The 14,229-nt window shown below is 38.5% G+C and overlaps 1 protein-coding gene across 2 annotated transcripts in view; it reads right to left on the bottom strand.

Annotated features, from left to right (window-relative positions):
• Window positions 1-14,229, bottom strand: part of ITGA2 (integrin subunit alpha 2) — a 266,068-nt gene that overhangs the window by 61,844 nt on the left and 189,995 nt on the right. For both annotated transcript variants that reach the window (XR_008400607.1, XM_053701265.1), the window contains exons 14-15: window positions 12,204-12,407; window positions 1,575-1,705 (exon numbers count right to left, since the gene is read on the bottom strand). Coding sequence is in view for 1 of the 2 variants with exons in the window: in XM_053701265.1 (XP_053557240.1) it covers window positions 1,575-1,705; window positions 12,204-12,407 (335 nt within the window). In the remaining variant the exon portion in view is untranslated. The remainder of the gene's footprint in view (window positions 1-1,574; window positions 1,706-12,203; window positions 12,408-14,229) is intronic.

The following is a 14,229-nucleotide window of genomic DNA, read 5'->3' as shown; positions in this document are numbered from 1 at the left end:
GCCTGTATGCTTTTAAATTATTAAATAAAGTTGGGATCTTAGTCACACAATATGGCCATATTCTACTAAGCCAGTCAGCACTTACAAGGTGTCCCAAATAGACTGGTCCTAACACTAAATCAGTCTAGCTTTGCTGGGCTCAATCATTCGATTCTAATATTCAAATACAGAATTCCAACAATGCAGTACTATGCCTCAAATCATGACTGCACAGAATGAAACTCCCTAGCTTTATATATAGACCACAATCACATTTTATTTTAACAATTTTAATAATATTTAGCAAGCAAAAATATTTTTTGCAGCATATATAAATATGTTATAAATATGTGGACTTAAGATTTTGGATGTGCGCCAATACTTATTGTTTTGTGTGCTAATATATAAAATATTTTTTTGGTGTGCTTAACCAAACCCCCTTGTTGTTGTATTTATCATTGCACCCTGCAGATTCGCGGCCAATCGGCCACTAGCAGGGGGTGTCAATCAACCCGATCGTATTGGATCGGGTTGATTTTCGGCGATGTCTGTCCGCCGCCTCAGAGCAGGAGGACAGGTTATGGAGCAGAGGTCTTTAGACCGCTGCTTCATAACTTGTGTTTCTGGCGAGCCTGAAACACGGGGCATCAAGCTCTATACAGAGATTGATAAATAGGCCCCTTGATCTTTTCTAGGGATGTCCTTGCATTTTCCAGCATGACAACGCAAAACCACATTACAAGCACATGGTTGCGTAAGCAGAGAGTGCGGTTACTACCATGGCCTGCCTGCAGTCCTGACCTGTCTCCGATTGAGAATGTGTGGGGCATTATAAAGTGCAAAATAAGGCAAAGAAGGCCCCGTACAGTTGCGCAGCTGAAGACATGCATAATAGATGAATGGGGGAAAATTCTGCATGCTAAACTTAACCAACTGGTGTCTTCAGTACCCAAACGCTTAATAAGTGTTATTAAAAGAAAAGGTGATGTTAAATAAAGTCAACTGTCCTAATCTGAAATGAGTGTATATTTTCAAAAATATATTAGATTCACAAAGTAAAACATCAAATAATGTATTAATAATGTTTTTTTCAATATAGTACAGGGTGAAAAATCAAACAGATCCACACTCCCAAAGACAGGAACCTGGGTGCAAAAATTAAATAAATATTCAAATAGAATAATGCACTCGCAGGAATTTCAGACAAACAGTGTCAAAATTTTATTGACATTTCGGGGAACCTATGTCCCCTTCATCAGAAATGATAGCTACTTTATATGAATGCTCACTTCAGATAATACATTACTGTAAAAAAAAAAAAGACGAGGTTGGGAACCACAGAATTATGGTCTGTGCCTCATGAGTAAAAATACAAAAATACTCACTTTTACTCACACATCTTATTTTTTAGAATTGTTTTCTCTGAAGTAATTATAGGATAAGTATTGTGTGATAATTATGGTAGCAATACTCAATGGTCTAAAATATTCTTTATACAATTCTAGCATATTGTGATGCATTGGTCATAGTAGTGATTGTAAAAAAATATCTTTTAAGCAGCTTCACATATTAGAAAATTATTATTACTAACTTACCATAGCTGAATCACTTGCCCAAAAGCACCAACTGATACGTCACTGATGGAATCACCATTTAAATCACTGTGCCCATCCACCGATCTTCCAAAGAACTGGATAGACTGGCTGACTGAGGATCCTAATATTCTCTGCATGTTGAACATATAGAATTATTTTAGAATATATAGAATATCTAGAACATATAGAATATCTCCATATAGAATATCTAGAACATATAGAATATCTCCAAAATTCGTCAGTTTCTGAGTGCTGAAGCTACTAAACATCTAATCCACTCCCTGGTAATTCCCCAACTTGACTAATGTAATAACTTACTATCTGGCCTCTCTCTCTCTCCCGCCTCTCTCCCCTTCAATCCATTCTAAATGCATCTGCAAGGCTAATCCACCTCTCTCAATGCTCTATTTCTGCTTCACCTCTCTGTGAGTCCCCTCACTGGCTCCCCATTCACAGCAGAATTAAATTCAAAATTCTCACCCTAACCTACAAAGCCATCAACACTGCTGCCCCACCCAAGCCCGCCCCCTAAGATCCAACAATGACCTGCCTCTTGCATCCTCTACCATCACCTCCTCTCATGCTAGACTACAGGACTTCTCTTGTGCGGCACCAACCCACTGGAACGCACTTCCTCGAGATGTCAGACTTTCCCCTAATCTCTCCTCTTTAAACGTTCCCTAAAGACCTTTTTGTTCAGGGAAGCTTATCATTCAACTCATTAACAAATTAACTTCACTTACCCACCAGTTGCCCTCATCTATCTCCTCACTAATATCATTCTCACCTTTGCAGTCTCCACCTCCTGTTTCCCATCCTCCCACCCATCTAGATTGTAAGTTCCCACGGGAATAGGGCCCTCAACTCCCCTTGAATTTTTCTGTAAAATTTTGTCTCTTATTGTATTGTTTCTCTGCTGTACTTGTATCCTTGTACCCATGGGTAATCTGTTGATGCTTTATAAATAAAGAATAATAATAATAATACACATATATATACACATATACACACACATTATCGAAAAGGTATGCACTCCTCATATATAGTTCAACCGCCAGGGTGCTGACAAAAATAGTAATATTCACACTGGACTTCAAGCATCTTGCAGTGTGTGCCTCTCCATTCTTCCTCCATACTCAGGGTCCTTGGTTTCCAAATGAGATGCAAAATTTGCTCTCATCAGAAAAGAGGACTTTGGGCCACTGAGCAGCAGACCGGGTCTGTTTTTCTTTAGCCCAGGTAAGATGCTTCTGACGTTGTTTGTTGTTCAGGAGTGACTTGACAAGAGGAATACGACATTTGAAGCCCATGTCCAGGATCCGTCTGTGTATGGTGGCTCTTAATGCACTGACTCCAGCCTCAGTCCACTCCTTGTGAAAGTCCCCAACACTTTTGAATGGCCTTTTCTTGACAATCCGCTCCAGGCTGTGGTAATCCCTGCTACTTGTGCACCTTTTTCTTCCACACTTTTCCCTTCCACATAACTTTCTATTAATGTGCTTTGATACAGCACTTTGGGAACATCCAACTTCTTTTGCAATTACCTTTTGAGGCTTTCCCTCCTTATGGAGGGTGTCAATGATGGTTTTCTGCACAACTGTCAGGTCAGCAGTCTTTCCCATGATTGTGATTCCTATTGAACCAGACTGAGAGACCATTTAAAGGCTCAGGAACCCTTTGCAGGTGTTATGGCTTAATTAGCTGATTAGAGTGGTACACTTTGAGCCTAGAATATTGCACCTTTTCACAATATTCTAATTTTCTGAGATTGTGGATTTGGGGTTTTCATAAGCTGTAAGCCATAATCATCACAATTATGAAAAATCACGGCTTGAACTATCTTGCTTTGCATGTAATGAGTCTATCTCATATATTAGTTTCACCTTTTAAGTTGCATTAGTGAAATAAATTAACTTTTGTACGATATTCTAATTTTTTGAGTTTCACCTTGTCATGTGAATTATTCGCTGTGATTGTTCCTTTAAGGGAAGTCTATTTATTCCCAGCATGCACTTCAAATTTCCTGGCTTACTTACTTGAGCCTAAGTTATACATTGTGGATTACAACCAAGGCTCTCCTCATATGCAAAAGAACCAACTATCGTGTATTGCCAAAGGACTCTCCTGAATTGCAAATGCAACAAGCTCTCATACCAACAACAGAGCTACCCTCTTTTCATAATTAACAACCTCATCTAAGGGCAACTACTTGGAATTTTGTATTCACAGTGCATTGTAAATCTGGGACTAACCTACTAATTATATCTTACGATAACGGGACTTTAACCGTGAAACTCTGAGAAATCCTGTGTCTGTTCTCCCTTCTGCAGACTGTCAGCAATCTGACGCTCAGGATTGGTCGATTCACTCACACCTCTTTGTGATGTCACTAACTGCTCCGCTCTGTGTACTCAGTGCCTGCTTACTACTGCAGCTCCGGGTTGAACGCTTACAAGTTTACAACTGTTCCTGTCACACGAATTGGGTGAAAAATTCCACAAGAGGGTATACACTCCTACAACCTTTTGCTCTTTATTTGGAAATTATTATCCAATACCTGTGAACTTCAACAACTGCTGCCACAGTTACAAAAGTACAGGTGTCTTGAATTCTACTCCTGTAACCTAATAAACAGGAAAACAATCTCTCCTGTCAATTACCTCTCCTTCATTTCCAATCTGCAGTTGCGATCCCTATACTGGTAAATAGCTTTTACCCCTTAAAGTGATAACCAAAACTACTTGAATATACATAAATACATCAGCTGCCTTACATAAGTATTGGTCTGACATCATGGATCCAGCAGATTTACCCACAATAGTCTACAACTTGTCCCAACGTGTGGACCAACTCTCACAGGGGCTAGGAGAACTTCAATTCTCCTAATTACTCTCTACGTGCCATAGTCAGAGATAATACACCTGAACCCCAGGTATCTTTGCCTGAGAGATTTTCTGGTGAACGCGCCATGTTCAGACAATTCAAGAACTCTTGTCATCTTCTGTTTCAAATGAGACCAAAAACCGATCACAACGAAAGAATCAAAGTCATGACAGTAATCTCCTTTCTAAGAGGTGAAGCTAGGAGCTGGGCAGATATGTTTTTTGAAAATGACGATCCAGTTCTTGGTTCCTTGACTGACTTCTTCTCTCAAATGAGTACAATTTACGAAGACACTCAGAAACAACTAACTGCAGAAAACATGATGCACTCTTTAAAGCAGGGTCGCAAACCCATTGAGGACTACCTTACAGAATTTAAATTGTATTCAAAGGACTCTGAATGGAGTGATATGGGACTGCGCAATCAATACAGATTAGGTCTCAGTGATACACTTAAGGATGAGTTAGCTCGTACCAACACTCCCAGATCTCTACAAGCATTGATTGAGCTTAGTATTCAGATTGACAGATGTCTTAGGGAAAGACGCGCTGAACGCCAGCACTCAGATACTTCCCACCGTCCATCTTATTCTCATCCATCATCTCCCACTGTAAAAGATCATCCCGTTCCTATGGATATCGGATTCACCAAGGGTTCCTTGCAGCCAGATGAGAAACTCCGCAGGAAAAAACTAAATTTGTGCATGTATTGTGCCTCCCCTGCACATTCCGTCAGAGAATGTCCTCTTCTTCAACGCCAGAAACCCAGTAAGTCCATCTCTTTTAAAAATTGTTTCACCAACCGCATTACTGACTCTGCTTACTGTCTTCTGTCTATCTCTTTGCAGTGGGATCATCAGGCAGTATCTACTAAAGCCATCATAGACTCAGGAGCTTACTCAAATTTTCTTGATCTTGATCTGGCTAAATCCAATAAAATTCCCTTGCAAATAAAAAAAACTCCGGTTTCCATTTGTGTTATTGACGGTTCTATTGTAAATACTATAACCCATGAAACCATACCTTTGAAGGTTCTCACTTCCACTGGCCATTCTGAATTGATATCATTTGATGTCTTACCTTCTCCCCTTTTCCCAGCCATGCTGGGATTGTCTTGGCTTCAACATCACCAACCCACTATCAATTGGAAAGATCTGCATGTTAATTTTCGACTCTCAGTACTGCAAGAAGAACTGTCTAGTATCTCAATCCCTCTTTCAGTCTACAGAAGCACCTGTTTGTAATATACCAGATGTTTATCACCATTTCCTCAATGTATTCAACAAAAAGGAAGCAGAGACCCTTCCTCCCCACCGCATTTACGATTGCCCCATTGAACTCATACCCGGATCTTCAATTCCCTTCGCGCATATATATCTGCTTTCACAGCCTGAATTGGTTCATTTAAAAACATACTTAGATGAAAACTTAAGAAAAGGATTCATCAGGCCCTCCACCTCTCCAGCAGGAACAGGCATCTTTTTTGTCAAGAACAAAGATGATTCACTAGCCAGATAATTGACTACCGGCAACTGAACAAAAGGACTATCAAGAACTTGAACCCTCTTCCTCTCATTCCGGAGATGGTTGAAAGGCTCAGTGAAGCTAAAATATACACGAAATTGGATTTAAGAGGTGCGTATAACCTCGTTTGCATACGTGAGGGGGATGAATGGCTGACCGCTTTCCGTACCCGCTATGGGTTATTTGAGTACCTTGTGATGCCTTTCGGCCTTTGCAATGCCCCTGCCACGTTCCAAAGGTTCATCAATGACATCTTCAGAGACCTCTTGGACGTGTGCATGGTGGTTTACTTAGACGACATACTTATTTATTCAACAGATCTAGAACAGCATGTCAAGCACGTCAGTTGGGTTCTCTCCAGGTTACGCACCCATCAATTATTTGCGAAGCCTGAAAAATGCCTTTTCCATGTTACAGAACTCTTTCTTGGATATCAGATCACGCCAGCCGGTCTAAGGATGGAAGAAAATAAAGTTGATGCTATTCTAAATTGGCCCATTCCTACAACTAAAAAGGACATCCAACGTTTTTTAGGATTTGCCAACTTCCATCGCAAGTTTATCAAAGGTTTTTCAAAGATCATCAAACCACTCACTTTACTCACTGGAGTTCAGGCATCGTTCTGTTGGGATGAAGAAGCGCAACTTGCTTTTGACTCTCTCAAGCTCTCTTTCACCTCTGCACCCATCCTGCATTTTCCTAACCCCAATTTGCCATATATCCTAGAAGTCGGTGCTTCTAATTATGCAATAGGTGCCATATTATCTCAACAAGTTTATCCGACAGATCCAATCCACCCAGTAGCTTTCTATTCTAAACTAATGTCAGCACCAGAAAGAAACTACTCCATCGGAGAAAAAGAACTTCTCGTCATCAGGAAGTCATTGGAACACTGGCGTCATCTCCTTGAGGGTACCACTATCCCTATTCTGATCTATACCGACCACCGTAACTTGGAATACTTACAAACTAGCAAAACTCTTTCAGCACATCAACTCAGGTGGAGTTTATACTTCGCTAGATTCAACTTCCTTATTACCTACCGGCCTGGTTCGAAGAATGGGAAGGCTGACGCCCTATCCAGGGCTCTTAAGCCCCCTTCCCTTGACATTCCTCCTCAATCAATACTCTCTCCCAAACATTTCCTTGGACTCACTAACATCGACTCTGATGACATATACCTCTCAACATGCCGATCTTACAATTCCTATTCAGGTGCTCCAAAAACACGAAGATGGCTTGTACTATCACAATGATAAAATCTACATACCTCCGTCCCTAAGACAGACGTTGATTGCCAGTCACCATGACTGCCTCTTAGCTGGACATCCAGGCATGGGTAGAACAACTGAACTGATCGGAAGAAACTATTCGTGGCCAAACATGGCATCGTCTGTTAAAGAGTATGTGAATTCCTGTCATGTATGTGCCATCTTAAAACCTCAAAAGACCCATCCATATGGTTTGTTGAAACCCCTTCCGATACCTGACCATCCTTGGTCTACAATTGGGATGGACTTCATTGTGCATCTACCTCTTTCATCCAATCATAACACCATATTGGTTATAGTGGACCTTTACCTTTTAATGAAGATGGCACATTTCACCCCTTATAAGAAACTCCCCACTGCTTCACAAACTGCCTACTTGGTTAAAAAAGAGGTTGTCAGATTACATGGTCTCCCTAGCATCATTATTACGGACCGTGGTTCGCAGTTTACATCGAAATTTTTGAAGGAACTCTCCTCCATACTGAAAATCGATCATCGTTGTAGCACCGCCTACCACCCACAAACAAATGGGCAGACTGAGAGGGTTAATCAGTGGTTAGAGCAATACCTTCATTGTCATTGCTCCTTCCAACAAGATCAGTGGTTTCATAATCTGTATACCGCAGAGTTCGCTTATAACAACTTACACAATACTTCTACAAAATGCTCACCATTTCTGGCTAACTATGGTTTCCACCCTATTTTCCAGAGTCATACTCATTCTTGTACCACAACCCCTCTGGTTGATGGCACTATAAATTCATTATCTGATTCATTCTCTCAACTACGGGAAAACATTGAAGCTGCACAAATTTCCCAGAAGAAATATTACGACAGTAAGTGAAGAAAACCACCGTCTTATGCCATCGGGGACAGAGTATGGTTATCAACAAAGCACCTCAAACTCAATACGCCATGTAAGAAATGTTCCCAGCTTTTCATAGGACCCTTCCTAGTCAAGGGGCTGGTGAACGAGAATGCTGTCATATTGGACTTGCCACCTTCTTATCGCATCCATTCCACATTTCATGTGTCTCTCCTCAAACCTTACTATCCCAACAAGGCTTCAGTCCTCTGATTATGCTTTGCCTCCAATCGTCACTGACAAAGAAATTTATGAAGTCAAGTCGATCCTCGACTCCCGGTGGAATAAAGGTACCCTACAGTACTTGGTGCATTGGAAGGGTTACTCGCCCGAAGATGATTCCTGGGAGCCCTCTGAGCATCTTAACGCTTCTCGTTTGGTCTTACGTTTCCATCAATCACACCCTGATAAGCCGGCTCCTTTGGCTGCGGTGCAGCCCCTTTGATGGGGGGAGATGTCATGTGAATTATTTGCTGTGCTTGTTCCTTTAAGGGAAGTCTATTTATTCCCAGCATGCATTTGGCAAGTTTCCAATAATTCTGAGATTGAGTAGCTATCAGTCGTTACTGAATTGAGCTCCTTTTCAAATTTCCTGTCTTACTTACTTGAGCCTAAGTTATACATTGTGGATTACAACCAAGGCTCTCCTCATATGCAAAAGAACCAACTATCATGTGTTGCCAAAGGACTCTCCTGAATTGCAACCGCAACAAGCTCTCATACCAACAACAGAGCTACCCTCTTTTCATAATTAACAACCTCATCTAAGGGCAACTACTTGGAATTTTGTATTCACAGTGCATTGTAAATCTGGGACTAACCTACTAATTATATCTTATGATAACGGGACTTTAACCGTGAAACTCCGAGAAATCCTGTGTCCGTTCTCCCCTCTGCAGAGCGTCAGCAATCTGACGCTCAGGATTGGTCGATTCACTCACACCTCATTGTGACGTCACTAACCGCTCCGCTCTGCGTACTCAGTGCCTGCTTACTACTGCAGCTCCGGGTTGAACGCTTACAAGTTTACAACTGTTCCTGTCACACGAATTGGGTGAAAAGTTCCACAATAGGGTATACACTCCTACAACCTTTTGCTCATTATTTGGAAATTATTATCCAATACCTGTGAACCTCAACAACTGCTGCCACAGTTACAAAAGTACAGGTGTCTTGAATTCTACTCCTGTAACCTAATAAACAGGAAAACAATCTCTCCTGTCAATTACCTCTCCTTCATTTCCAATCTGCAGTTGCGATCCCTATACTGGTAAATAGCTTTTACCCCTTAAAGTGATAACCAAAACTACTTGAATATACATAAATACATCAGCTGCCTTACACACCTGTACTTTTGCATTGAGATAATTTCAGACTAATATTCAAATAAATAAGAAACTATTCATTCAGAGGAGTTTCAAATGATCTTTAGACTTTTCATATTCAACACCTTAAATTTGTTGAAAAACTATTTTTGCCTTTGTTATTCAGTGTTTGTTGGCTGCTTGCACAGCTTTTTCAGAGTTCTTGCTCATTCTTAATTTACAACACAATTCACAAGTTCAAAACAGTTCAAATCACACTTGTACAGAAATTGTTAATGATAATTAATGTTCATGTATCAGTGAAATTAAACTTGTTAATTCTAAAATTACTAAAAAAATGTATTTATATTTATTAATTGCATAGACCATAACTTTACATGAAAGGGACATTAGAATTATAATTTAAAGGGACGGATTACGAGTGGAGTACAAACGTTGCGCACAAGCTATATCGGGTTTTCGCGTTTGTTTGCTCACAAGTTAAATTGTGCTCATATTACAAGTTGAAAGCAAACGCGATAACTTGAGCAAAACTGAAGTCAACGATCTTCGGGTTAGAGCATCCTCAGAGCTGTGGTTAACTGTTTTGCAAAACAAAAAAGTGTCCTTACAATAATAATGTCTAATAAAAATGATTTAAAAAAAATATTGGACAAAAAAGTTAAAAGGGCTCAAAGATATGAGATCTCAGGTGTTATAAAAAAAGGGGATTTAGCATAGACATATATACATATACATGTGTAAAGATGTGTAAAGTATGGCTATGAATACATATGTATTAATGTATTTATATGTGTATGTATTTACAGACATATATACGCATATTAGCACATAAATACATATGAACACAAATATAGACATATATATAAGTGCAGTGTAACCCTTTGCAGTTAAGTAGATGAAAGCATATTAAAGCATATTTATGCAATATTTATATTTAATAAAGTATTATACTGAGGAGCCAATTTATCAATGTGGGGCAGACATGATCCGCTATAGCGGATCATGTCCGCCCCACATCGATAAATGCCGACAGCATAGGCTGTCTGAATTTGTCATTGCACAAGCATTCCTTGCGAAATGCTTGTGCAATGCCGCCCCCTGCAGATTTGCAATCAATGGTATCGGATTGGGATGATTGCTGTCTGCTGCCTCAGAGGTGGGGGACGAGTAAAGGAGCAGCGGTCTTAAGACAGCTGCTTCTTAACTTATGTTTCCGGCGAGCCTAAAGGCTTGTGCGGAAACAGCTGCATCCGCAGCTTAGTAAATCGTCCCCTGAGTATTTACTGTAAATATCTTACTATATATATCTGTACCTATATATTATCATCTATATAAAGGTATAGATATATATTGTACCAAAATACCATCACACATATATATATATATTTGTATTTATGCATAAATAGAACATATTCTTGTATGTGAAGAACATTGGAATGTTAAATATTCATATTTTCATGTCGTGAGAATATGGGATAGGGTTTGCGCGCAAATTGGGTGTTAGGTTTTTTCCACTTTTTTTTTGCTCCATTGACTTCTATGGGGGGGGGAATAGGTTATCACGCAATATTCTAAATTTGACTTTTTGTGCGGGTTTGATAAGCACGAGAGCGATAACTTTTTTCTTTCAACTCAATATGAACACAACCCGACGTGAAAAAGTTTACTTATAAATAGTGCTTCACTCGTAATCTGGTCCAAAATGTTTAATCATATGTAGCAAATATAAACTTTGTAAGATATTTATTTATGAAACTAATATTTTAAAATACATCTGATTATTAATTTCCAGACTAATCTTTGCTTTGAATACACCATTCTGTCTTAAGTGTTTAATGTCCCTTTAAAAAGTTAAGCACAAAAAAAAAAAAGTTACATTCAAACAAACTCGATCACAATCTATTGTGAGCCATGTTTTGGCTGTGTTTTAGGCCAAAGAGGAATAGATATAAAAGTATATATAAATATTTATTTAAAATTAAAATAAAATGTTCCTGTATTTAAAGAACATTGGAATGGGTATAACACTTTAATAATAATAATTATTATAGAATTATTATTTAGACACACACATACATAATATATATATATATATATATATATATATATATATATATATATATATATATATATATATATACACACACACACAGTATATATTAGAGATGTGCATTTGAAAATTAAAATCCTAATGAATGCACCAACAAAAATGAAAGAAAATTAAAATACTGACGATTTTTTAAAGTGTTAAATACTTACCTGGAGAGCATGCTAACCCGATCTTTTTCTTGCCAGAGCCCTGACTGCGCTAACAGGAGGCTTAGCGCGCTCGGCTCCCAGGACCCAGTAAGTATTTGTAGCTACAGGTGAACTTTTCACCTGTAGCTTCAAAAGATTTATATTCATTTAAAAATGAATGTAAATATTTAATGAAAATTCTTAGGCTTATCTTTGCTTTGCATGCACCATTTTATCTAGCATTTCTTTATTGTTTAATGTACCTTTAAACATGAGCACAAGTCACGCTGTTAATGGGTGTTTTGCTCCTGACCAATAATGCACTGCAGTTCTCTGAGAAACAGATGCAAATGGGGTGAAGCACATCAGACATGTAAGCTTGCTATTCATAGACCATGTCTAACAGTTGCTTTAGATTATTATCTATCTCTCTTCCATTGGAACGTTCAAAATATTTATATATGTGTGAAATTTACAAGATTGTCTTACTATAAAGCAAGCCAAACAAGCATTTTTGTTACCTGAGAATATTTGGTTCGTATGGTATTTTTGTTTCCATTATAAACATAAATTGTTCCATAGTTGTTGTTTTCCAAAGGTGCACCAACAATAACATCATTAAAACCATCCAAATCAATATCTGAAACTGCTGATATGGCAGCTCCAAACCTGGTGTTTTCGGCACTTTTGGGGCCTTCCAAGTGTTCACGTTGTTCTAAAATTCCCTAATGAAGAAGAAAAAAAACCCTAAAAATGTACAAATGGCATAGTTTTATAATACAGCATTCAAAATCTAGGCAGAAATATAGACCTAGATCTAATGTGATTCGCTATTTCTAGAGACATTGAGCTCCATTTACCAAGGCTTCAACCTTTTAGCTTTTCTGTTAGCAAATCTTTTTTTGACTCGCTAGACGCGGAAGTTGAATTTAAAACCATATTTATTTAAAAAACGATGGAACCATATTGTACCGTATTCAAAGCGAAGATCAGTGAAAGAATGATAACTGGTGCAAGAATATTTGAATTTAAAAATCTGAGAACGAATGTCACTTTGTGTCTCTCTCTGTAAAATTACAAAACTCTCTTTCTATTTATATGTGTATTGTTGTACCCATGAGTTACAACACCGCTCACTTACCTGCAGTGCTGGTATAACGAGTTTTTATAAACCCGGTGTTATTAGGCAAGAAGTGAGCGTTGAGCAAAATTTTGCTCATTACCGCACTCCAATACCAGCACTGCTTAAGTCAGCGTGAGCTGGTTATACGTGCTTGTGCACTATTTCCACATAGGCATCAACGGGGAGAGCCGGCTGAAAAAAAGCCTAACACCTGCAAAATAGCAGCGTAAAACTTCTTAACGCAGCCCCATTGATTCCTATGTGGAAACACATTTTATGTTTACACCTAACACCCTAACATGAACCCCCGAGTCTAAACACCCCTAATCTTACACTTATTAACCCCTAATCTGCCATCCCCTACATCGCCGACACCTCCATTATATTTATTAACCCCTAATCTGCTGCCCCCAACATCGCTGACACCTATATTATATTTATTAACCCCTAATCTGCCGCCCCAACATCGCCGCCACTATACTAAATGTATTAACCCCTAAACCTAAGTCTAACACTAACCCTAATACCCCCTAATTTAAATATAATTAAAATAAATCTAAAGAAAACTTACTATTAATTACTAAATAATTCCTATTTAAAACTAAATACTTACCTATAAAATAAACCCTAAGATAACTACAATATAACTAATAGTTACATTGTAGCTAGCTTAGGGTTTATTTTTATTTTACAGGTCAATTTGTATTTATTTTAGCTAGGTAGTTATTCAATAGTTAATAACTATTTAATAACTATTCTACCTAGTTAAAATAAATACAAACTTGCCTGTAAAATAAAAATAAACCCTAAGCTAGCTACAATGTAACTATTAGTTATATTGTAGTTATCTTAGGGTTTATTTTATAGGTAAGTATTTAGTTTTAAATAGGAATTATTTAGTTATTAATAGTAAGTTTTCTTTAGATTTATTTTAATTATATTTAAATTAGGGGGTATTAGGGTTAGTGTTAGACTTAGGTTTAGGGGTTAATACATTTAGTATAGTGGCGGCGATGTTAGGGAGGCAGATTAGGGGTTAATAAGTGTAGGTAGGTGGCGGCGATGTTAGGGACGGCAGATTAGGGGTTAATATTAACCCCTCTCGCAAACATTAGTTAAATAAGTGTAGGTAGGTGGCAGCGACATTGGGGGCGGAAGATTAAGGGTTAATAAATATAATGTAGGTGTCGGCGATGTTGGGGGCAGCAGATTAGGGGTTCATAAATATAATGTAGGTGGCGGCGGTGGCCGGAGCGGCAGATTAGGGGTCAAAAATGTTAGTGTTTGCGATGCAGGAGGGCCTCAGTTTAGGTGTTAATATGTAGTTTATGGGTGTTAGTGTACTTTTTAGCACTTTAGTTATGATTTTTATGTTACGGCGTTGTACCATAAAACTCTTAACTACTGACTTTAAAATGCGTTAG

The sequence above is a fragment of the Bombina bombina genome, chromosome 2 (genome assembly GCF_027579735.1).
Source record: "Bombina bombina isolate aBomBom1 chromosome 2, aBomBom1.pri, whole genome shotgun sequence".
Taxonomy (NCBI): domain Eukaryota; kingdom Metazoa; phylum Chordata; class Amphibia; order Anura; family Bombinatoridae; genus Bombina; species Bombina bombina.
The sequence above is the reverse complement of the archived record's forward strand: the minus strand, read 5'-3'. Positions and strand labels throughout refer to the sequence as shown.